Source organism: Solea solea, chromosome 5, assembly GCF_958295425.1.
Source record: "Solea solea chromosome 5, fSolSol10.1, whole genome shotgun sequence".
In the NCBI taxonomy this organism is placed as follows: Eukaryota; Metazoa; Chordata; class Actinopteri; order Pleuronectiformes; family Soleidae; genus Solea; species Solea solea.
Window position 1 is genome coordinate 8,073,278 of NC_081138.1, and position 26,012 is coordinate 8,099,289.

Below are 26,012 nucleotides of genomic sequence, written 5' to 3' on the forward strand. Positions count from 1 at the left end.
CAACTGGGTTTTTTTGAGCAGTAGAATTCACTTTGTGTTTTTTCAGTCATACTGCATACTGTATTGCATACATGCTTGTTTGCAGATGTCTTGCTTTACTTGCTGGCTTGATACAAAATGAATTGTGTGTAGCACAGGAATGTCGCAGGATCTAAAAACCGAACACTGAATCCATGTATCATTTGTTCATTTCATTTTCAAAATAAAAAAAAAAAAAGGATAATGAAACTTAGTTTGTTGTGCTCATAAATCACACAAGGGGGAAAAAACAAAACGGAATTTCAGCATTCATTGTCTGTTTTTTTTTCCTTTTCCCAAAAAACGGACAACATAGTTATCCTTTTTTTGTCTTATTTTGAAAATTGAATGATACAAGGATTTATGGGTGTGAAATTGTTAGACAATGGTTTGAACTTTCACTGATATCCTTATTTATTTATTCAGTCAGCACCCCAGCATTTGTATTCTTTGCAAATATTAAAATATGAGAACCTGGAGTTATTAAAAAAGACAATTCCAAGCCACATCCATGTACTGCAGTGGGGGGCCAGCAGCAGTTATTTTCCCCTGGCCCACCTTTATAAGTGAATCCGGCCATGTGAGTGTCCTGAGCTGCATCATTCCTGCCTCCACTTCACTTCAGAGCTACTCCCCCTGCGGAAGCAGCTGCGAATGGATTATCGTCGTGCGCTGTGTCTCTGCAGACCAGAGTCCGAACACAGTGGACTAAATTAAGACGACAGGGACAGAAGCGGCTCGGAGAACACAGTGAAGACCGCAATGGAGATTAGCTGAACCGCGAAAGAAGAGAACGGTGGTTCAACTTGTTATGACCGACAAGCGGGGTGAACACATGGCGGTGTAGCTCGTAACCTTCAGCGATTAAACAGCATCAACAAACATTAAGGGCCAATAAAGGTCGGAACTACCTGAATACCTGCAGTGTTTCTCAGCAGTACCGTTAGCCTCGGCTCAGTGCACACAGCGCTGACATTGAGAGACGAGGCTGAGAAGAAACGCAGTCAACTGGACACGAGAAAGTTTGTGAAGCTTGGTGCAGACACAGCGGGTGAACAATGGGGCTGACACCGACAAAGTCTCTTCTCTCAGCGACAGTTGTGTTAATCCTGCTGACTGTCCGCTGCTCCGACGGTAGTAAGTAAACAATGGCATGCTAGGTGGCTAGCCAGTCCCCCAGACTCCTGTTTGACATTTGTGTTGCGGTTTGTTATGCTTCATTAAAGTCCAGTTAATATTTCGCAACCTCTCCTCCACAGAGAAAACAGACCAACTATTATTGCACAAAACCTCACGGACGTTACGAGAAAGTGTTGCAAAATGCTCCAGTATTACAAAACATGTTACTCACGTTGTATGTGCAGATTCTCATTCAAATACACAAACTCGAATACATGTTCCAAAATGTTTTAACTTAATACAAACATGTTACAAAATATTATAATGTATAACAAAAACGATATAAGAATGTTACCAAAAATGACTTACTAATCTTACAAAACATTACTTCCAATATGTATTAAAAACAATGTGATGTTATAAAAACACATTATTAATAATACATATTTAAAAGTGATGAGAAGATAAGATCATTAGTAATCATGAGGTCCTGGAATTGAAGGCTCCCCCTTGTGATGCTTCTAAATAAATCACTAAGACAGTATGTCAGTTAGTGCCATTACATTTTATCTCCTAAATTATTACAACATGATTATCCATGATACATATATATAATTATATGTGAGTACTTTTTCATCACAGTTCCCTTTAATATACTGCAGTTTATTGTCCCAACCCTAAAACAATCACATGCTGTCCTTGAGTCCTGTTTGACATTGCTTTGTGGTAAGTGAGAAGTCATTCAAAGTTACAAATGTGGCTTTAGCAGTTGATAGTTTGTAACCTCTTTGTTGGAGCCTCACATTGCTAACTCTTTGAGCTCTTTGACCTTCTCTTGTCTCTGCAGATTCATTAATGCAATATATTTTGTATATTTAGTCTCATTGTCCCCTCAAGAGGCGAGCCATTTTCTGAGCAGACACAGGAGGGCTAATCAGGTTTTCGAAGAGACAAAGCAGGGACACTTGGAGAGGGAGTGTGTGGAGGAAAGGTGCTCCAAGGAGGAGGCCAGAGAAGTGTTTGAAAATGACCCAGAGACTGTGAGTACTTCAATATAAGTAATTGTTTTCACCACAACAACTTGCATACATGTTTCTGCCATGCACACGTGCACACCCACTGCACCATCAGAAACATATATAAGTTAATCGTTGTCCAGGTGGTTTGGTCCACTTACAAAAGTGCAGTGTCCTGGTTTGATAGTGCCCTAAGTAGCACTGCACTTTCTAGTTCAGCTGGATTGTGTGCTCTTGGAATCACTGAAGAAGACGTTAATCATTGTTATTTGACTTGCTTGACAAAGGCTGTACACCTTAAACTAATACATGAAAAAACAAACGTGATTGAAATCACTGCTACAGGAATGGAATTTTGATTGATTAATTGTAGCAGAGAGGAAGTGAATGAGACAAATGCTGCCTAATTAATTTATAAAATTATATTAGATTACATAGAAGCTTTATTAATCCCTTCGGGAAGTTTCCAGGGAATTTTGGTTCCAGCGGTGCAGCAGCGTAAAAACATATTCACAATATGAAAAATTGAAAATAATAGCCAGCAAATAAGACACAAAATGTTAACAAGACACCAAGGTAGAAATCTTTGCTTCAACAATAAAGTAATAGGAATATAAGTGAAGTTAGCTGACTTTCCTTCCAGCTGAGGTTTGCTGGATTTGTATACCTGCAGTTTTCTACCGTGTCGTGACACAAAGTTGCAGTCTCATTCACAGCTGCATTATTCATTCAGAAAAAGCTCAGCTCATCTCTGACTCTGCACTTTTTCATGCTGCAGATATCTAGTTCTGCAGAGAGAGGGAGAGTGGGGTGTTCCCAGATTCAGACTCACTTCTCTGCTTCAGTTTGCGGCATCTGTCTCCTACTACAGCACAAGGTCTTTCTTATTCTGTTGGTCAATTTCCCCAAATTTTGACCTACTCTGGAATACTGCAGCCAGGAGGAAAGAGGGATGCTACAACTATCAGGAATGCAGAGAATTCACAGGAAGCCCCTGGCAATGGGCCGCTCCCATTAGACAGAATGCGCATAAAAAGATTACAGATTACACATTAAGATCAACTGATTTTAGAGACCACAGAAGCACATATGGCTGCAGCAAGTTCCCACTAGAGAGAACAGACCTAATATTTGCCATTTGTCTCAACAGAAAAAAAAGCTGTGAAGAGCTAATTTTTTCAAGTTTTCACCCCCAGATTGGTAACAATGTTTTTTTATAGAAAGAGCCAAAAAGCCAAGGTCAATAAGATGGGTGTCCAGAGCACCACAGACAGAACAAGATAACTTTCGTTATTACTTGGCTCCACGGAGTGGGAGTGAAGTATTTTATGTGTGTGTGTGCTTCCGCACTTGCTTGCAATATGAACATGCAACCTTCTGATCTGGAGTCAGACGCTCTACCGTTGCGCCACAGAGGTCATCTCTGATTGCCTTGTTTTGTAATTGAAACTCAGGGTCATGCCTTAATGTCGATCACACATTTTAACAGTGAATGGACAGTTTGAGAGACATTTCTTGTTAGTGGTATGTAAATTTGACAGTCATTTGCATAGCAGTGGAAAGAAATGCCATAATTCTTCAAAATAGAACCTAAAGGAAGCAAGTACAATGAAAAGAGGAGAGGTCCCAGAATGGAACCCTGCGGTACCCCACAATGAGGGGTGCTGTAGAGGACACAGAGTCATTAAGGCTAAGACAGAAACTTTTCTAAGCCAGTAGGAATGAAACCAGTCCACGGCTGGTCCTGCACCAGTGCTCAAGACAACAGTGGGCTGCTTAAATGCCGCGGTGATAAGCGGTTGTTGAGCAGCCTTCGTTTTCACTCCTGTCAGTGAAACACCGGGGTGATGTCGCTTCAAATGCGTGGCCATGCTTGATGTTTTGCCACTGTCATATGGCTTTCTTGTGCCACAGTGCCGACACACCGTCACGGTTTTATCCACTAACTATCATCATTATATTTGACAGGGAAGCCAAAATGCTCCCATACAGGGGATTTAAATGACACAGGGCGTTCAAGCTCCTCCGTTCCTCTGCGGAGGGACCACGCTCTGTGTGGACTGAACATGCGCACAATTTTTATTTTTTTCATAAATCAATCCGCGGATCACGTGTGTGCCGAACCGAAGATATTGATCCGAAGGGATCAATGATGATCCTTTGCACCACTAAATTTGGGATTTCTCCAGGATTTTAGAAATGAATGGAGGAAGTTTGGAGATTGGCCTGTAATTAGCAAGCCCAGAGGGATCAAGATTATTGTACAATTATTATTGTCTTAACTTACTAAAATGAATATTCCCCCCAACTGTAAGCATCAGTTTAGATTATCATGTTCTGTTTTGCTTATGTGCATATTTAACTTTATCTCTTCTCTCTGATTTAGGACTACTTTTATCCAAAGTATTTAGGTAAGTTATAATTTTGAGAGTTAGCCCTTCATCATTCTCTACTCATAACATTGTCATTTCTGACTAAATGTTTGCAATATCTACATATTCATTTGACATTTTTTCTGTCTAGCCTGCATGAACAAGTTTGGAGACTCTGAAAAGAAGAAACAGGATCTGATCACATGTGTCCATAGTAGGTTTTATCCTCTTTTCATCAACCTCCTCTTGTCTGTCTGACAACTTCATCTTAAGGCTTGATTATGGGATCCTGGGCAAGTTAATAGATTTTGTGAAACCCCTCTCTCTTCTCAGGCCTTCTCGCTTTGGTTTTACTTTCAAAGTATTTACTACATCCTGCTCTGCACTTTTACTCTGAGTATAGAATAGAATGAGTTTGCTTGCTGTGCCATTGCAGCATTTTGCTACAGTGATGCCACCCATTGGTGACTGAGTAATACACCCCTTTAGTCGTCACAGCTCACTAGCACCAATGTGTTTAGTGAGCTGAACAAAATAAAAATGCGTATAAAAAAGAAAAAGGTCAGTCTTCAGTGGGCAGATGATTTCAACTGCATCAGGAACCAACCTGGCTTCACAGCTGCTGGGTTACCAAGACTCAGCTGCTGGGTTACCATGACTCAGCTGCTGCACTTAAAGATAAGATGCACCTATTTTTTTCTTCTATTAATCAGCGTCTCTCTCTCTCTCTCTCTCTCTCTCTCTCTCTCTCTCTCTCTCTCTCTCTCCCCCTCCCTCTTGCACCTTTCTCTCTGTACCCTTTATCAGTCATTGGTGGTTGTTACACCATTATCAAACTGATCATATAATTTATGTGATGATACAAACATGACATGTTATGGATAGTTGTAGTTTAAGATTTCCGTTTAAAAATTCCGGTGTAATCACAGCAGACAGTGATTACTGGTTTAAAAGTAAAAAAATATATAAAAATTGAGCAGTTTTGTTGATGGTTGAAGGTGTCATTTAAGAGCTGTAACTGCAATACTGTAATATTTTTGCACGATGTAATCATGCCATCAGAATCTCATATCGTCCCATGCCCAGCTCCATTTACTTTCAGTTTCAGCTCATTGTTGGTCTCATTACAAATCCCTGCACCTACGTTTCACTATTGTTGTTTCTGGTTAGTAATACTTTGTGAAAGTAAGCACTAGGGATGAGACGATACAATACTCGGCATCGGTGTCAACCTGATACTGGTCAAAATCACTGGATTGAATATCGACCGATAAAAATGTAAAATCTGATACCATCCAAAAATCCTACATATTGCATGCTTCACTATGACTGTAAAAGTGGAATTAAAAATCAATAGCAGCATTTTAGCTGAGTCGTGTTGTAGGCTGTTAGCAGCTTCATAGTCTAAAATCTCTAAAATTGAATGTATCAGATTGATAACGGTATCAGTAGATCCCGAGATTGTGATATCAGTATCGGACATGAAAAAGTGGTATCGTACCATCCCTACTAAGCACACAACTGCAGATGAGAGGATAATCTTCCTGTTTATAGAAATACATGCATGCCCATAGAATAGAATAGAATAGAAATACTTTATTCATCCCCAAGGGGAAATTGTTTCAACATGCAGCAATACAAAAAAATATTATAAACATAAAATGTAATGTAAACATAAAATGTAAAATGTGCAACAATGGGAAAAAAAATAGTGCAATAATAAAGGAATAGCATAAAGGAGTGCAATGGCATACCATATGTCATGGAGAGAAAATGTGCATTGAACTTGCATACACTAAAATCTAAACCAAAAAGCTTCCTATATATTCTTGTAAATAGTGCTAAATTGTGCCTTTTTAGAAAAGCATATAGCGAATTGTTTTATCTTTTTTTTTACTCTGTAGCACTTTGAGATTTGTTGTTCGAATGTAAAGTGCAATACAAATAAAATCTATTATTATTGTTATTACCAAAAAATGAAGAAGGGGTTGCTTTCAATTTATCTTTTCTGTTTCCCATGTGAACTGGTTTCTTTCCTGCCCCCCTCATTATCTCCAGGCACTGTTCCTTTCTGTCTCTCTGAACTTCAGCTAACATGCCCAGACTTGTTGAGAAATCAAACTCGTCTGCTAGGAAAAAGAAACTGTAAGAGGAGAGAGGAAAAAAATATGCATATGCTCACTCACATAAGATTGCAGTGTAAATACAAACACAAACAAAAAGATAGTTTGTCAGTATATAAATAGCTCATCATGTTTCTTTCAAGCTTGTTGTCAGGTATGTTGGGAAGGACTGAATTATCTCTGGCCAGAGGGCTTAGCCAGCATCAGGCTATTTATATTAAGCTCCTGATATGCAAAATAAAACAGATGTCCTTCCTCTCCTATACAGTTTCACTAACACATTCAGTTTGTATGCATTCAATACAGACTCTTGATTCTATTTGTCTTCTTTTAAAGATATTCCAGACCAGTGCTCTCCTTCTCCCTGTAATGCCAGAGGTACAGTGCGCTGCGAGGACAAAAAGGGCGACTTCCTGTGTCACTGTTTTACGGGCTGGATGGGAGCCAGGTGTGAGGAAGGTACAGCCGTGCGCTGGAACTCAGCAGAGGTGGAATTTTTGCTCAGTCATTCAGTGTCACATCCTGCATCTCTGGATCAGTGTCATCAGTGTAACCTTGGAGTGGCGATGCATTGTTTTACAGTTACCATTCACTGTGCCCCTAGTTACTCTGTTATTGTCTTGTCTTTAGATAAATCTGGTGAGGGATCCGGGCAAGATTATTGACATTTAAACACTAATATAAGAAAAACTGAAAAAAATCTGGCTGTACATAACACAAATTTGTGTTACGCAGGTCATCAAATTACTCAAAAGGAGACAGGGTTCAGTCATATTAATGGAGAGATTATTACATTACATTGTTGTTTTATCATTATAGTTCTCATACATGAGTGTAGTGTGCCAATCTCAGCTGACATAGGGCCCTGACATAGAACCCTGGACAGGTCGCTAGTCCATCATAGGACCTCATATAGAGACAGACAACCATTCATTCTCCCACTCGTGGTCAATTTAGTGTCCAATTTGCTTAATCCCCAAATATACACTGGAATTAATTTGACCTCAAACTCCGTTGCAGTGTCATGCACTTTAATAACCAGCTGTTGCTGCTGTTGCTGTTAGTAATGACGTGTGAATGGTTTGTCAGGTCAATACGAAACTGCATGTACGGGAACAGTGGTCACAGAGTTCACAACAGGAATCAAAGCTGCTTGCTGCGTACAGATGTGTGAAACAAAAGTGAAAGGAATTCCACTTTTCAGAGGAGATATTAACAAATATTAAGTGAGTCAGGAAAGCTTTACTTTACAGACAAACTGATTTATGGCTTAACAATCATTCCACACATTTCCACTGTGACTCACCCTGCCACCTTACTGTGAGAGAAAACCAAGGCAGTTTCAGTTTGTCTTGGTCTGAGCCTTTTCCACTTGACAACCACACTCCTCCTACACATTCAGCAGCAGCACTTAGCCACAGTGACATAGTATGTCAGTTGTTTCACAGAACAGTTTACTCAATTCATGGGATATTTTAACCTGTGTCAATTCATATTGAGCATTTGTTTTCATAACTTCACATTCTGTGTAATCAGTTTGTGTTAAATACACCCTGATCCTGAATTAGTATTTTAATATGTCATAACACAAGACTCACAGCCTATGATGATGTTTTTCCTGCGTTCACATGGACTTCGCTGCCTTTCTGCTTACAGATGTCGATGAGTGCAGTAAGAGAAACGGAGGGTGTGATCATGTGTGCAACAACACTATGGGCAGTTACCGCTGCTCTTGTCACCAAGGCTACATGTTGGTGGGACGCCAGATGTGTAATGGTAAGCCACAAACCACAGATGCACAGTCTAACAACTGTATTCATGTCACTGCTGCAGTTTTCTTTTCCTCATGAATTTATGACCGTTAATGTTAAGAGTTTTTTCCAGTTACTGTATATTATGCCTCTCCCTCTTAACATTGTATTACTTGTTACTAGGGCTGCAACAATTAATCAATTATTAATCAAATACTAAATTATATGTCATCTATTTTGATAATCAGTTTTTGATAAACAAGTTCTCAGATTATTCAGCTTCTTAAATTTGAATATTTTCTGGTTTCTTTGCTCCATGTAACAAATAAATCATTAAAACTGAGGACAAAACAAGACATTTGAGAGGTTGAAAACACTAAACGGTTAATTGACATAGTAATCAGTTATAAAAATAATAATAATAACCTCTACGCATTTTGCGTAGCGGATACGCAGTTTGACATTAAACTACGCTGCTGCGATGTGTCATTTCATACTACACAAAAATAATAATAAGAATAAGGGTGTTCAGTTCATCTATGTACGTGCATCAGTGCAGCAACACACAGGCTACAGTCTGTGGGTCTAACTTTAGCAACTCTAGCAACGTTAGCCTACTGGGACAAGACAACTTCGACCAATCATTGCGGCGCTCGTTTCCCCCCCGATGTCAAACACGTGGAGCGGGAGAGACGCCAGATAGCAAGTGACATATTGATTTTATCCCTCTCAGTCCATCTTGACAGTCTTGTTGGAGGGACTTATCATGTCCTTTGTGATTTTCAGTTAGCTTATGTCAAATATATGAGGACCTTCATTTAAAGTGAATCAGAGTAATATTGAATGTTAAATGTTAAATAAGAATTTTCATTAAAAGAGTTCTTGTTTTCTTTATTGTCTATTTGTATGTTAAATATCTGACATAGAAGTGAGTTTGGAAGTGATTAGTAAGCAGGTGAGAGACACATATTAATTATGTGTGATCAGCCAAAATGACAAACCAAAATGTCATCGAAAATTAGATAATTTTTGGGTGCGTGTGCACGTTGCAGCACCTCCATATGTAAGAACAAAAACATTGACAATAAATCCCCGGTAAGTTGCTATTCATAAAACAAAATTCAAGGTTGGCGGGATTGTTATAGGTACAAATTAGCAGATCATGTCTATGTCTCTCTAGCCAAGGTGTTGACCTTTAAGACCTGTTTTGATATAAAATGATGTATACTTCACAATAAAAACATATTTATGCTGCAAAATGAATCTATTATTATAATAAACAGAGAAATAAATCTAAAATTAAGTAAATATGTAGCTAAAGCACCAAAGCAGCTTATGCAATTTAATGTTGAATGCGATGCATTTAATAATGTGATAGTTACAACCGAATGTCTTATTATTACTCTAATAAAAAAATTGCTAGCAAATATATTTAGCATTATATTCTGTCTATATTCTATAACCTTGCTGGGAGCTGTGCCTCAGCCACACACGCTGTGTTCACCCTGTCCAGCTGACGCCATTTTGTGCCTTTTCAGATGTGAATGAATGTGAGGACTCAAATGTGTGTGGAACAGCACGATGTGAGAATATGGATGGCAGCTACAATTGCTTGTGTGATGCCGGCTATGTCTACAACAATGAAACCAAGAGATGTATTGGTAAGTGTGTAATGACATTGACTTACATTCATTTCCTTGCTAACCTTAACCTAACCCTAACCTCATCCTATCCCAACATGTCTTCACCTTAAAATGTAATTATTTATGTAATGGGGACTTGCTTTTGTCCCCATAAGGAAGACAAGTCCCCATAATGTGGCTGTGTAAACAGATTTAGTTCCTCTCAACTTGAGTAATATCTGGAACTCACACACACACACACACACACACACACACACACACACACACACACACACACACACACACACACACACACACACACACACACACACACACACACACACACACACACACACACACACACACACACACACACACACTCATGCATACTCACATTTAGTGAAAAATGAGTGAGAAGCAGCTTCATTCTCAGCGGAACTCGATGCAGCTGTGTTGTTGGGTCAGGAAAGGAATGCAGAAATGTTTTAGGACATTCTATATATGTAGGTAACAGGTCAATGTCCACAAAGACTGTCTGTCTTTGTGCTTTTAGCAAAGATCATTCAGGAGTAACATAGACAATATTATTATTATTATTATTATAATAATAATAATAATAATAAAATGATTATTATTATTATTATTATTATTATTTAATTTACGTAGCAACTTTTTAAAAACAAAGTTTACAAAGAGCTTTCACAGACCGCATTAATAAAAGCTAAACAAAATGACAGAACAACAGGGATTAAAAAGTACAACAAAGAATGGCAATAAAACATTAAAATAAAAAAAAATCAATTGAGGAAAAAAGGTTTAAAAGGGGAAGATAAATATAACTGTCAATGTCAAGGGTAAGATAGAGAAGTATAAAATAAATAGTTCACAAGAATACTAGTCTATAAAAAATGGGTTTTAAGAAGTGATTTGAAAACGTCACTGATTCTGTGAGCCATATCTCCTCAGGCCGGTAATTCCAAAGATGAGTGGGCCTAATGGCAAAGGCTCAGTCTCCTCTGGATTTGAGCCTTGACTTTGGACCAGCCAGGATGTAGCTCAGGGCCAGCCCCATACGAGGTTTAAAAGTAAAATCTTAAAGTAATATTAAAATGAACAGGGATTCAGTGTAGGGCAGCCAGGACTGGGGTGAAGTGACAGTGTCTGTCAGAACCAGTAAGAAGCCTAGCAGGACCAGTTGGAGATGGGAGGGAGAGAGTGAGAAAGCACAACTGTAGCTAAACCAGTTCTGTGTTTGTGTAGTACAGTTTGTCTTTAAACTGCAACCAAAATAGTGAAACTGTTTTTTAAACAAGTGGTTTGATACAGGAGCATATGAATCTGTGTGAAATGTTGTTGAAGGTTGTGAGTAACACATTTTCCTGTAGGGTGACAAAGTCACAAGAGATATCTGTATTGCTTTACACTAGAGCTGCACCAGTTAATGTTATTAATCGATAACTAAATTCACCTTCCTAGTATTTTGATCCGTTTGAGCTTCTTAAATGTTAATATCTTTTTGAATACAAATCAAGACATTTGAGAACATCATTTCAAGTTTTGGGAAACACAGATTAACATTTTTCAACATTTTCTGACAATTTATGGACCAAAAATTCATTGATTAATCAGAACAATCATCAACAGATTAATCGATGATGAATCTTAGTTGCAGCTGTACATTACACATTATAAAGTTGCTCCATTTACTAGAATAGCATAATGACAACCCTCATCACAATCATCACTCTAACTCCTCCACACTTCCCATTAATAATTACAAATCACCACAGTTCTTGCAATCTCATATCTCACTTTTTTTCTTTTAGCAAATATCACACCTCAAGTAACTTATATTTAAACAATCTCTTAAAACTCTTAAGGTTTATTACGCATCTTCGGCTTGGTGTCCTTGTTTTCCAATTTTGTAATCAGTTAAATCATGAAGTTTCAATAATGGCACTTTGAGGTGAATTACAATGTTACTTAAATACAAAATGTGTCTCTCCAAAGTTTCCCAGCATCACCTCCTGTTTTGATCGACATGATTATCACTTTCAAAAGTGATTTTAGCAGGAGTTGTATCTCCTCACTTGGATCCATGTCCTTGAGCTCAAAAACATTACAAAATAAATTTGGTAGATAATAAAAAGGTTACATAAAAATTAAGAGTTTCTTACATAATCATGTGTGGAATTTTAAACCAGTTACTGTATAGGTTTTAATGTGGTAGTTAATCAGTGCAGTTTTTTACCCCCCATATTCCCCTAAAATACTCGGTCAACTGCTCAGTATATACTTATACACAGCAAGTGACTAAAACAATGGAAAAATCATTACATATTTGTTGGTAACATGGGAATAAATAACTTTTGTGACCTGTTTTCCTGTGGAAACCAGTCTTTTCATAACTTCAGTGTCCCTCCTCAGAGAATTAACAATAATTATAGCCAACGTTCTCATGGCCATGTAAGGTCATATATGGAGGATGGAGATGCAGTCCACTTCACTGAAGTGATGTTTACATTTCATGATAAGTCAGATGTTTTTGATACATACTTGTGGTACTAAATGTTTTTTTTGGTCCTTTTAGATGTTATGTTTTGACTCTTTCCACCACTGATGTCTTCGTTTGCTTCTTTGTAACTCTTTCATAACTCTTGATCCTCCCCCTCTTTGATTTCATCTCTCTGTTCTGCCACTTATCAGATGTGGATGAGTGTTTAGCAGGTGTGTGTGCCGAGGAGTGTCTGAACACTCCAGGGAGTTTCCGTTGCTTCTGTGATGGTCGGCAGGGCATGAAGCTGGGTGAAGACCTCAGGAGCTGTAAGGTGAAACACGTTGTTGTTAAACCAGCTACTTTCTTCCTGTTTTATACAAGAGATTGGGAATGTAGGTGGTGAATGTAGGTGTATCACACACAAAGCTCATGAGATCAGGTCATTGTAGAATAAATGCCTTGTTATTTGTTGACAAAGACTAAAGGGAGGGGGTTGCTAATGGTAGCAAAAGAGCACTGTATATTATTCAGAAGTACTGAAATAATTGTGATATAATGATAAATACAGTGCGTTACCCCTACTGGTTTTCTATCATACTTTAAAGGGGTAAGCTGGAATTTTTGTGCACCCACTATAACTGGTTGTCATGACATAGCAGCATACCTAATGCCCAGGTTGAATGTTTCCTCCTTCAGTCCATCTCTCCCTGCTTGATGCCTTCTCTGAGGAAGAACCCTCGTTCTCTTTACTTGGGCCGCATGTTCAGTGGCGTGCCAGTGGTGAGGCTGCGTTTCCGTCGGAGGATTCAAACTGGGTGAGCCTACTGCTTTGTCTTGATGCTCTCACCTTCATCATCCATCTCTTGACAAACATGAGCACCTTCACTTTTGTCCTCACAAACTAAAACGACACAATGTAGAATTTCAACCTTCAAATAAGGGCTCCAAGATTATTTTGATGATACAACGGTACCTTTGGGAAAGCCTGAGCATGTTCAATTCAATTCATTTGTATAGCACGAATCACAACACATTGTCTGAAGGCACTGTTGATAGTAAGGTAAAAATCCTACATTGTGTTACTTTAACTTCAATTTAACACTGCAGTGAGAAGTGAAATATTTTTAAATTCAATTTATTTTGCGAATAAAGTAGTAAATGTAAGTGGAATAAAATGTTTCAGACAAATCCTGTTTAAGTTCTTATTTGTTTAGTGAGATAATTTATAACACTGAAATAGCAGGTCACAATCACAGTGTGAGTAAACATTAAAGGAAAACTTGTTTTCCCCACATATATTCACAGATTCCGCCAATTCCAAAAATAATTTCTAATATTGACAGGAATGAAAATGTTACCCTCTTTATCATGGTGCATAAGAATTTTTTTTGGTCAGGAATGTAATTTTCTGTTTCTTATCTACCATTTCCTATTTTTTCCCTTTTATTTTACATTTATTTCCACCATACATTCATTTCATCATACTCCAACACCTTTTTCCAGCTTTTCAGCAGAGTTTGACTTCCGCACCTATGACCCTGAGGGGGTGATTTTCTTTGCTGGAGGTCACTTAAACAGCTCCTGGATCGTGCTGGCAATTCATCATGGGAAGCTGGAGCTGCAGCTGAAGTATGGCACAGTCAGCAGGGTCACCAGCAGTGGACCACTTGTGAATGATGGCCAATGGAGAAAGGTTTGAGGTTTCAGAAAAAGTATACTGTCTACTACAGTAGCCTCTACAGTAGCTCAATTAGCTGATTTAAATGTTGTCAAATGTCTTGATTTGTTGTCAGATCTCTGTGGAGGAGCAGGGCCGCAGTCTAGTGATCAAAATCAACACGGAGGCTGTGATGAAGATTGCAGTCAATGGTGATCTCTTTACAGTGAAGAAAGGCATGCATGAACTCAACTTCACCGTGGGAGGAGTCCCCTTCAGAGAGGATGGCCTTGTCAATCAGGTGTTTGTTTGCATGTGCTTGTGCAGTGATGTTCACACCTGGTATTAACTTCCATCTCTAATGATGTGATCACAACTCGACAGCTCAGGTACAGGTAGTAATAACAAGGAGCTAAATAACATGACTTCCTATAAACGTAGCAAACTTTACATGGTAGTTCAAAAACATAGACTTAATGACAACGGTTAAGATGGCGGTTTCGTTGTCTCACTATAGAAAGCAAGCCTGGTCGGACCTCAGAAGCTCTTATCTCAAATCCTGATTGGCTGATGAACGTGTCCATCCACTCCGCCGCACATAGTGCCACCTACTACAAATAGTGCATGTGGAGGACACAGCCGCATTCAAAAACTCTTTGCTTAGCTCTTCTCACCCGGAGCATATCTCGCATGTTGGTTAATTCCTCAAGGACGATCTTACACGAGCTTCTGTCGCTGGGCTCTAGCTGACATTAGCAAACACTTTGTGACTGGACACTGTCACACCAGACAGTCTGGTCTGGTGTGACCGGACACTGTTTTTTCCTCACCTCAGTTCTCAGTTTGGAAATTACAGTATTTATATGCTCCTATGCCCAGGTGTTGTCGAGCACACCAGCTACCTTCTCTGCTACTTATAGCACAACTAGCTAACTTAGCTCTCCACTCCCACTATACACCAACTGTGAGGAATGGAAGCTAAAACACCTTACACCAGAGGTGATGAAGACTTCAGACCCTGTCCCTGCGGTTGTAGGAGTAAGATATCGAACAGAGACCCACACCAGGTCTGCGCGAACTGCAAACTAGCCGAGATTAAGTCATAGTAGGCAAGAGCACCAGCTGTTAGCCGCTCAGCTGTTAGCCGCAGATTTCAGCACCAAGTGGACTTAAAACACACCAGTGGCTTGTTGTTTACCCTGTCCAACACAAGACTCTGGTCTCCAATTTTCTGGTCTCCTGTCTCCTGGTTTCTGTTGTACACTCTGGATAAAATGTGCCAAACGAGTCCTCGCCTGTACTTTCTGTTCTAAAACCTCTCTAATTTTGTTCTGCTTCACTTGATTATAGTCAAACTTTGCAGAGATGATGTTCACATGTTGTACTTTGATTATGATGAGTTTAGAGCTGCAGCTGCATCATTCCAAAGAGATACTCGTACTGATTTTTATTTTTCTGGCGAACCTGAATTATTTTAATTTTTTGTGTGCCATCTTCATTTAATTCAATTCAATTCAATTCAATTCAATTTTATTTGTATAGCGCCAGATCATAACATACATTATCTCAAGGCACTGTACATAGACAACATCAAGGAGAGCAGAGAACCCCAAGCTTCAACAGTTCACACAATGAGCAAGCACTGGGCATCAGTGGAGAGAAAAAACTCCCTCTTAGCAGGAAGAAATCTCTGACAGAACCAGGTTCAGAGGTGTGCAGTCATCTGCCTCGACCGGTTGGGGTGAAAGGAAAATGGGGGACAGAGAAGAGGTGGGGGACAGAAAGGTGGAGTTGGAGGGGCTCAGTGGTTAAGACCGGTACCCTGTGTGCGAAAGACATCATGGTCGCAAGTTCGATTCCACCCCTGGCTGATTGTACTCAATTCCATTGTAAGTCGCTTTGGATAAAAGCGTCTGCAAAATGACATGTAATGTAATGGTGATGATATGTATGATATGGATAGCCTCGAAAACTGGATCTTGATCTTGCAACCTACAAGATGAGGAGAGAGAGAGATGGCGACGCAAACTAGGGAGCGAAAGAGAGAAAAACTGGGGAGCGAAAGAGACAAGGTTAATGACATATAAAAAGTCATATTCATAAAAAAACTATTTGTTCAGTACTTCCTCCATGACCAGAGCACAGACTCCGTCTGACACAGTCACTGGACTGAAATACAGTGGCAGTGTTTGTGAGCAGTGCTGTTGCTAAATACACCAGACTCCTATTAAGATTTTAGACATTGCCCTGGTAATTGTTAGAGATAACCCACATTTTTAGGATTGTTAAGTCTTTTTAACTGATCTACAGTACAGCATTGTTCGGCTTGATTCTTGTGTCGACGCCTCTTCCTGTGACGGCACCAATAAGTGGTTGGCAGGCGACGACACACATGTTACCTACTCAGCTCGCTTGGAACCTCGCCAGAGCAGGTACTAAAAAAAGTACCTGGTACTACGCTAGCGGAAACGCAACTTAACTGTGCCGTGCCGTGGGTGTATCTGAACTGTTCACTTGTGATCAGATCAGCAGACACAGATGTTGATATCAAGTGTCAAATGGATTGTGTTATTCTTTAATATGAGCCACCTGTTCAATATATATTTACTGTATTTATTAACAGCTCTGATAATTTGGTAGGTGAACCCACGTCTAGATGGCTGTATGAAGGAATGGCGGTGGCTGACGGGTGAAGACACCTCGATACAAGAAACCATTCAATCAAATGACAACATGCAGTGTTTTAGCTCTGAGGATCGAGGAGCCTATTACCCCGGCACTGGCTTTGCTCTCTTCAACTTCAGTTATGGTACAGTGAGTGTGCGTGTGTGTTATGCATTGCATGTTGTGCGTATACATAACTCGGCCTAAATGCTTCTTCCTGAAGCAGTTAGTCAATGTTAAATATGTTTGGATGACTGCAAGTTCACTTTTGTCATTTACTACACTTCTGTCAACATTTGTCCTTCCTGTTTGTGGATAAAGTGCATGCTTTTCTCACTTTCTATTTGCTCTTCACTTCAGAATTACATAACCTGAGTGTCCATTTGACCTTGCGTCCAACATCTGCTCTGGGAGTGCTCTTTATACTTGTTTACCAGGACAAAGTCCCTCTCTCCATTGCTCTGGCCAACTATCATCCTGGCACTGGCGAATGGCGAGATGTGAGTACTTTCAAACTCAAACTGTGTATGTGTGCTAAATTAGTTGGAAAACTGACCTTTAGTGTGTGTTCAGTTTGTTCTGGTTTCTACAGGTGACTCCATCATTGCCAGTTTTCCTGCTCTACTGTGTGATGGTGCGAGTCATGCAATTCAGGTGACAATCTCAGGAAACCAGACCCTGCTGCTGGTTGACGGTCAGCCTGGACGAAGTGAAGACACTGAAGTTCCTACAAACCTGCTGTCACAATCCAGCACCTTCACAGGAGGCCTCCCTGGTGAGAGCACACATGATTACACTTTACAGCATGATATTCAACATGGATTCATCAGATAAACCATGTATAACAAAGGGAAGAAATAATCTACTTTATTTGAACTATACTGTATGTATTGACACCCTTGTATTTTTTTCAGTTTATTCAGAAAACAAAAAACTGAACCAAATATTGAATATATAATATACTAATTACAGGTTATGACAATAGATAACTGTTGGCATACTTATAACAATGTCAGTTATGTAACATAAGAGCAATAAATGACTGTGACTTAAGCAATTTTAATAAAGCATAACTAACAAAACTAAATAACCATAAGGCAGAGGAGGCATGTGGGCCCCTCTGGAGCAGAGTGGCGCTCCATGGAAGTAAGGGGGTGCATGGGTCACTTAAGCCAGGGCATGGGAGTGCCTGGCCAAGGTTGGAGTTTCGTTGGAGGGTCAGAGGCTCCCTGGAACATAGTGCAGCTTCGGGGAGACTAAGGGGAACATGGGGCACTTGTGTCGGCAGGCAGGGGAGGGCCTTGCCTGGCTAAGAGAGGACTGGGCCGGACATTTCAAGGCAGGAGAGGGTTCCAGGGCTGTCACTGACAGGCTTGAGCTGTGAGACGTGGAAAACAGGGTGCACTTGGAGAGAATCGGGGAGTTTCAGCTTGACAGCAGCTGGATTAATGACAGCAGAAATTTCAAATGGGCCTAGGTAGCGGGGAGACAGTTTCCTAGAAGTAGTCTTCAGAGGAATATTCTTGGAGGATAACTTTCTGACCTGTACGATACTTGGGTGCTGGAGTGTGACGTCGGTCAGCCAGACGATGGTTCTCAGCAGAACAAAGCAGGGCGGTGGAAAAAGGTGGAAGGTATCCTAGAGCACACTCAAAAGGTGTCATACCTGTAGCAGTGCTGGAGAGGGAATTGTGAACCTCAATCCAGGCTAGTTGAGAACTCCAAGAAGCAGGGTTTTGACCCACCACACACTCAAGGCCGCTTCCAGGTCTTGGTTCGCCTGCTCTGCCTGTCCGTTTGGGGATAGAATCCACATGATAGGCTTACCGACACCCCAGAGCAGAGCAGAATGCCTTCCACACCTGAGAGGTGAACTGTGGGCCTCGATCTGAGACAATGTCAAAGGGAATATTGTGGAGTCTAAAGACATGCTGTACTAGAAGATCAGCTGTCTCCCGGGTGGAGGGAAGCTTCTGCAGGGCAATAAAGTGCACCGATTTAGAGAAGTAGTCAACAAATCCACAGCAATATGACACCAGGGACGACGGAATTGACGGGGGATGGAGCAGACCAGCAGGTGGCTGATTGAAGGATTTTCTGCGGGCACACACCTGACAGGGAGTGACGAAAGCTTATGTGTCAGCATCCATAGTGGGCCACCAGAACTGTCTTTGGAGGAGCTTGAGGGTCTGATTATACCCAGGGTGACAAGCGATCCGGGAGCTATGTCCCCACTGTAGAACCTGAGATCTTACCAAGTCTGGAACGAAGAGCCTGTCAAGTGGGCCATTACCTGGGTCTTGCCTTCCTGATGTTGGTCTCAATCTCCCAGGTGACCTCCCCCACCACACAGGAGGGAGGAAAAATGGTGTTGGGGCTTGAGGGGGACTCCTGGACTGAGAATTGTCTGGAAAGAGCATCAGGCTTAGTGTTCTTGGAACCGGGCCGGTAGGTTATGGTGAAGTTGAAACGGTCATGATGATCTGATTAAGGCCTCAAATGTCTATACAGGTGTGGAGAGTCTTTTCTTTCTTGTACACAAAGCAAAAAACAGTGCCCAAGGGAGAGGATGAGGGTCGAATAATGCCGGCTGCCAGGGACTCTTGGCGAGAGAGGTTGTGGAGTTGTCCAGAGGGTAAGAGGGCTCCACGAATGAGGTCGATGGAACAATCGTAAGGGCGATGAGGTGGGAGAGAGAGTGCTGTCCTTACTAGAAACTCTGGCGAGGTTGTGGTTAATGGCAGGGACATTGGAATGATCAGAGTGTTTACACTGGGGTGGGGTGACTGTGGCAATAAGTGCTCCAATTTATGATTTTACCAATAGCCCAATAAAGTTGTGGATTGTGGAGAGCAAGCCAGGAGTGACGAAGGACAATGGAAGCTGTGGGAGACCACATTAACTTAAAGGGCAGGAACTCACAATGATTACCTGATAGGATAAGCTGCAGCGGGGTGGTCTGGTGAGTGATGCGGGCAAGGAATTTTCCATCCAGGGCTCTGACAACAAAGTGAGATTCCAGGGGCTCAGTGGGAAAACATTACTTCGTCAATGAAATTAACCTCTGCTCCAGAGTCAACCAGAGCAAAAAGGGGCAGAGGCTCTGAGGAGGAACCAAATGAGGCTTGAATGGAGAAGCACTTGGAATTAGATGGAGAGGAGTTCTGGCTCACCTGTCGCTCCTCAACAGATGGTGAGCCTAATCTTGTGGGTGTTGGGGCAAGAGGCAATGAAATGGCCCTTCTGGCCACAGTACAGACACTCCCTCGATGACATGCGCCTGAACTGCTCTTCGGGAGTCAATCGGGCTCAACCAAGCTGCATAGGTTCGGGCTCAGTAGGGGATTTCAGGGAAAAAGGAGGGGGCTGGCAAGGGGCAAAATACCCAGAAGGCTGCATGGCTACCTGATGGACAGTGGGATGGGTGATGGAACGAGAAACTGAAGACTGAGAATTTCTCTCTCTTTGGACAGCTAAAGAAATTACTTAGTCTTAGGAGGCTGTCTCATCTCTCGCCGCTAACTTGTCCTTTAACTGATCACTGAGCCTTTGAGAACTACACTCCGCAAAGCTGAGTCGTTCCACCCAGAACCTGCTGCCAACACTCTAAACTCATTAGAATAATCTGCCACACTGCCTGAACCCTCGTTTTAATGTGAGAAGTTGACTTTCTGCCACACAAGACTGAACTGAGTGATCAAAAACTTTCTTAAATTCCTCAACAAACAGTGGGTAGGATGTAAAAAAGGAGAGGGGAACCCTTCCATAGAGCTGTAGCCTTCCACAAAGTAACCCGACAATATACTGAACCTGAGCTTCATCTGAAGAATAGGTAACTGGCTTCTGTCCTAAGACCAAGGAACACTGCAGGAGGAAGGACTTACATTTGTGTGGATCTCCGGAATAAGGCTCAGGATCTACGGTATGAGGCTCTACTGGAAGGTGGGCTGGTGGCAATGGCTATGGGTTGCACAGCTGCTGTAGGAGGGCTGGGGGGCTGAGTGACAGACAACTGGGAGAGCTGGGCTATAGGAGCAGAAAGGTAAGCGGAAAAGTCATTCATTTGTCCAGCGAGAGCAACGGAGTTGAGGCTGCAGAGGATTTGATCCGGAGCAGATTTTCCTGACTGGAAAGTGTTTGCTTGAGAGCTTCTGAGTCTGCTAGGTCCATTTTGTGGCCAGATCGTTCTGTGATAACCAGTGGGGGTTAGGACCAGAACACAGACTCAGAAGGGGCAAGAAGTAGGTAGGAGATGGCAAGGCAGGATAGGGGTTCAGAGAATGCAGAGGAGCTGAGACGTGAGGGGAATGATGATGGCAGGTGGAGGGTAGCGGTGAAGAAAGCTGGGAGTGGTGCGGGTCCAGGGAGGTAGCAAGCTGGAAGGAGGATTTCTGGAATAAGGGGAAACACAGAATACATTCTCAGAAGCACTGGGAAGAAACACTGAGAAAACTTCAGGTCGGCCTGATGTCATTTACCACGTTGAAACTGTAGCATTCTGTCAGTGAGTGATTGGAAAGCTGGATTATTTAAGCAGAGCATTGATGAGATGATTGGCACCACATGTGCAACCTGCAGCTGCCTAAACCTGGGAGAGTGACACACAAGGAAGGGACATACAGGAAAAAAGAAGACTGCCAGGCATGGATATGACAATAGCCATCAAATACACCTTAACTGTGGAAAACGCCTTGTTTTTTGTCTATCAGGTTCTGTAAGAATGACAATACACCCCCATCGAATACTGATAAGGAATGTGTCCCTCTTTATGACACCATTCCTCAAGCACCCAGCCATATAAGGACCCAGTGGTGGAGGCTCTGGAGTTTTGGATAGTGGCAATCAGGGGCCAAGCCCACGGGCCAGACGCACCAGGTGTGCCCCCCTGCGACAGAGGGGTCATGGCTGAGCATGCAGCATCTGATAAATCTCCGCCAACCAGCACATTGCAGGCCAATGCGGAGCTATCAGTATCACAATGTGGCTGTGTTCCCTCACACTAGACAGGTTGGGTGGTATCAGGGTGGGGGAAACGCGTAAAGCAGCATGTGCGGCCAGGCGTGCGCTAGAGCTGGAGATCCACGTTCCAGCGCTAGAAACCAGACCGGCCCTTGCGTAACTCCCCCTCCCCCCCTTCAGACAAGGATAGGATGGTGCCCATTGGCACTCCTTGGGTCAGGACAAGAGGGGCTCTCCAGTGACGCAGTGCCATGGAGCCCTCCGGTGTCACCAACACTCTCCGTGCGCCCATAACCCGCATTCTCTCCTCCGAGAGACGAGCTGGGACGCACACATTCTCAGACATAAACCCAGAAAGATGTCGGTCAGGTGACATACGAGGACAAACGTGTGCACTCTGGCCTTGTGTGCCAACAGTAAACAGTCGTCCAAGTATGTTGCCAAGTGGACGTCTCGGCATTTCATCGGGGCAATCGCCGTCTCTACCACCACCATGCTATTACATTAAAGGCATTTTAATTGCTTAAAAGTGAGAGAGTCATGGAGTTTTATGATTTAGAATTTAGGGATTGTTTCATATACAAGTTGCTTTTGTTGTGAGCTGTCAACAAGTTATGAAATCTGCAGTTTATGTAATTGTTTTTTTTCTTATTATGTTCCACTGCTAACAACTGTCTTTCCTCACACACTCTGCATACATTACTGCTGTAAAATATGGCTCTGACCAAACAGTAGGACGATAATGATGATTAGAGTGTGATTCTCTAATTTTCTTGTTGCTACTGCTTTTTAATACTGGATGAAAGAACTGCTGTCACACTGTGTCCTGTCTCACCTCTGTCAGATATCAGTAACCCTGGTCTCTCTAATGTCCTGCTCTACCTCTAAAAATGTGAAGTCCGATACATTCCATAAATCCAACCTATCACGTGCTCCTGTAAAAATGTAAATAAAAATCAGCTATAACTTTTGAGCTGCGTCATGTTATGGACTGTTTATTTCTTCTTTATGTGAGAAGATTATTTATTACACAGTTGGAAAATTATGTCTTTGAAGTAGCTTGAAATAGTTCAGCACAATTGTGTTAACAGCGTCATAGTTTAAAAGGCCACAAATGGTAAATGGTCTGTATTTATATGGCTCTTAATGACCACTCAAAGCTGCTTTACACTACAGTTTTGCCGTTTACCCATTCACACCCATTAAAAGAGCTTTGTTCTCTCCAGTTTACCTCTTTTTGATTCCATAACCTTGAATTTCACATGCAGTCTCTTTTTTTCTCCTGTATGACTGTCCAACATTCCTCGATCTGCTGATTCACATGTTGTTATTTCTTCCCTAAGATGATGTTCCTTTGGTTTCCACACTGGTGTCAGCACCCTACAGTGGTTGTATGGATGTCAGCATAAATGGACACTCTCTGGACTTGGACCAGGCCATCCATAAACACAATGACATCCGCTCACACTCCTGCCCCCTTCTGGATTTTCAACACTGACCAGTGTGCCATTCTGCCAAAAACTGATCCATAAGTGGCCGACTGAGGTAATGGTGATGATTTCCAGTATGCAAGCTTTGACCAGTGATGAGATCTTTAAAATTAGAATTGAAGAAAAAAAAAAAAAATAGACCAGGTTTTGTGATGCAGGTGGAGCGTCTCCTTTTACTATGATGACACTGGTGCCTATTGGTGATTTTCACAGTACTGTAAATCAATAGATAAGTTAGTTAGACAATAAGTGACATCCCCTCTACTAGGCAGATCCATGTTAGAGGCTTCGTCTTTGGTGAGTCTACCACAACTGACATCTTGTCCCTGGAACTTTGTAGACACAGTGGCTCTTCACTGCAGCGATTTAGCTGTTAGAGCAGCGGTCATGTTGCCTAAGTCCAGCTCACTGCAGACCCTAGCGCACAAAGTCTGGAATTATCAAGTGCTCATGTAGAATTTAATTACACAAAAATAGTCCCACACCATTCAAGAAAATATGAATTTTGGTGCTCAGATCATCATGAGATTTTAGGGGTTGATTTAAGATCAATTTTATTTTTCTCCCTTAAAAAGCTGAATCCCCTTCCTCCCCACAACATGGAGGCTTGATGTCACTTGTTATCTCTTAAAATCATAAGTACAACCAACGTAAACTTTTTAACAGTTTCCCTGTCAACTGCTCAATTGTTTCACACAGCCACATAATGCAACTCACAAAGTAGTTATACCACTATGCCTATACTGTACCTGTGCATTTTAGAATATTTCAGCCTGTCAGAGAGCTGACTGACCCCCTGATTCTCAATAATCTTTAGTTTAATGTAATCACAAAGGCCCCTTATAAACACCCACTCTGTAAAAACCCTGCTACCTACAGGCTGATAGATGAGACACAGTCCTGATATATGAGACAAAGAAGCACAGGAAGGGGCCATGAAGGTGTCGAGAGAGAAAGAGCACTGCATCAATCGCACCACACAAGCTACTGAGAGTCAAAAGAGTGCGCTGTAAAATACTGAGTTGTGTAAATAATGTGACCGTACAATGCTTTGTAGAAGACAGAAAACAAACACTACCTTATGCTCACGGAGGTTTTCTGCACATTTAAGTTAATCCAAAATTGAACCGTAATCCGAGTCTCTTTACAGATCCATCATTTATATTTCTTGAAATAGTAATTAACAGACAAGTTCAAAGTACCATAAAACTTATTGTTTATTTAATTTTATTGGTGCTGAGCAAATTAAAACACAAAAATATATAAATAAATAAGAAAGTCAGAGGAGCATTAAGAATGCTTTAAGGGCTCCAGTGTTATTTTACTTCCTTCTGTATTGTTACTTCTTTTTTTTCTGTTGAAATATAGAGCTTGATGTGTTGTTTTTTGTTTTGTTTTTTAATCATGTCTTGTATATTGAACTTTTCTTTTGGTTTTTATTTTTTCACTTTTACTGCCAGTATGTGTTCACTGCTGAGAGAGTTATTATTACTTCTATTATAGCAGCTCAGCCTCAAACTTCCGCTACTGAGGTTTCTGACTCCGGATGACCTGGTTGACGCGCTTTGCCTTGGCGATCGCTCTTTTGAACTCTGATTGAATGTCCACGCTGTTCGTTTCGTTGCAATATATTGGTTTTATTGCTGTGCGTTTTCTTTGCATAATGAAATTCCATGAAACAATCCAAAACATTCACGAGTAGCGCCTCCGCGGTACAGCGGTCGAAAACCGTTTGCCCTTCCGGTTCACAAACCTGACAATGACAGTGATAATGCCACCTATATACACCTGAGCTCCCCCCTCTGAGAGCACAGCGACCCCACACACACATTGAGTGAATTACACCAAACCTCATAACACACATTCGGCTCCTATACACCGGCCCCTAATTGTTAATGGCAGCCTGACATAACAATTCAAACACAACAAGACAGGAGCAAATAATGTGTTGATACAGTTACATTAAAGTGCAGTACAGACAAATCTATATTCCATGTACCAAACAAAGTTTCGTCACTGGCCTTTCAATAATGTTGGCCCTTGTCTGTAACCTCACGGAACGCACCAGCCCTTGTTTATCTGGAAAAACCTCCAGAACCCTGCCAAGCAGCCATGAGAGGTTCCAGGCCATAGCATCCTCTGAGAGAATTCTGTTCCTGTAGGGTGGTGGTGTGTCGCTGCAGTGCCACCATATGGTTGTTAAGAGAAGTGTTCTGGTTCTCCAACTGCTTGATCTGGTCCTTCAACAGGCTGCTCTCTGTCTGCAGAGAGGCATTTACTGTCTTATGAGCAGTGGTTAGCTCGGCACGCAGTGCAACATTGAGTGCTTTGCTCTCCTGAAGCTTCTTATCCAGAGTGGAGATTTTCTCCTCCTTTATCATTGACTGTTGGACAGTTTCCTCCAGTCGAGACTCAAGTAGCCTGTACCTGCTGTCGTCCAGCGTTTCTTCGAGCTTGCACACAGAAATCCTGTTCACCATCGCCAAGGGCAGCTCCACCTCCGAAGCACCACTGTTTCCATTCAGTGGTCCGTTAACAACCCATCCAAGCACTGTCTTTATAGCATATGGGCCATTCCCGCTACTGTTAATGACCTCCAAGGGTTCTAAAATCCTGGGAGCGTTGGTTCCAATTAACAGGTCGACGTTTGCTTTTATGTTTGGGATGTTTACCTTGGACAAATATGGCCACTTTGCCAGTTCTTCAGATTTTACCATGTTATTA

General features: G+C 41.5%; 1 protein-coding gene across 2 annotated transcripts; it reads left to right on the forward strand.

The window, feature by feature from the left end:
- Positions 1–577: 577 nt before the first annotated feature.
- Positions 578–24,433, forward strand: gas6 (growth arrest-specific 6). Of its 2 annotated transcripts, XM_058629396.1 has the most exons (15): positions 579–1,155; positions 2,017–2,177; positions 4,540–4,564; positions 4,677–4,739; positions 6,985–7,107; positions 8,305–8,424; positions 9,938–10,060; positions 12,728–12,849; positions 13,215–13,333; positions 14,022–14,211; positions 14,312–14,476; positions 16,816–16,984; positions 17,200–17,339; positions 17,413–17,614; positions 23,142–24,433. In XM_058629396.1, the coding sequence occupies exons 1-15, from the start codon at positions 1,077–1,079 to the stop codon at positions 23,294–23,296; spliced, it is 1,956 nt and encodes a 651-aa protein (XP_058485379.1). In that variant the 5' UTR covers positions 579–1,076; the 3' UTR covers positions 23,297–24,433. The 2 variants fall into 2 exon arrangements, with proteins under 2 accessions (XP_058485380.1, XP_058485379.1); XM_058629397.1 differs by lacking the exon at positions 4,677–4,739 and having other exon boundaries at positions 578–1,155.
- The last annotated feature ends 1,579 nt before the right edge of the window (positions 24,434–26,012 follow it).

Coding starts and splice junctions, on each gene's coding strand:
- gas6 (XM_058629396.1), top strand. CDS start 1,077: ATGGGGCTGACACCGACAAAGTCTCTTCTCTCAGCGACAGTTGTGTTA. Junction 2,178..4,539: donor TTGAAAATGACCCAGAGACT/GTGAGTACTTCA, acceptor TCTCTGATTTAG/GACTACTTTTATCCAAAGTA. Junction 16,985..17,199: donor TCTCTTCAACTTCAGTTATG/GTACAGTGAGTG, acceptor TCTTCACTTCAG/AATTACATAACCTGAGTGTC.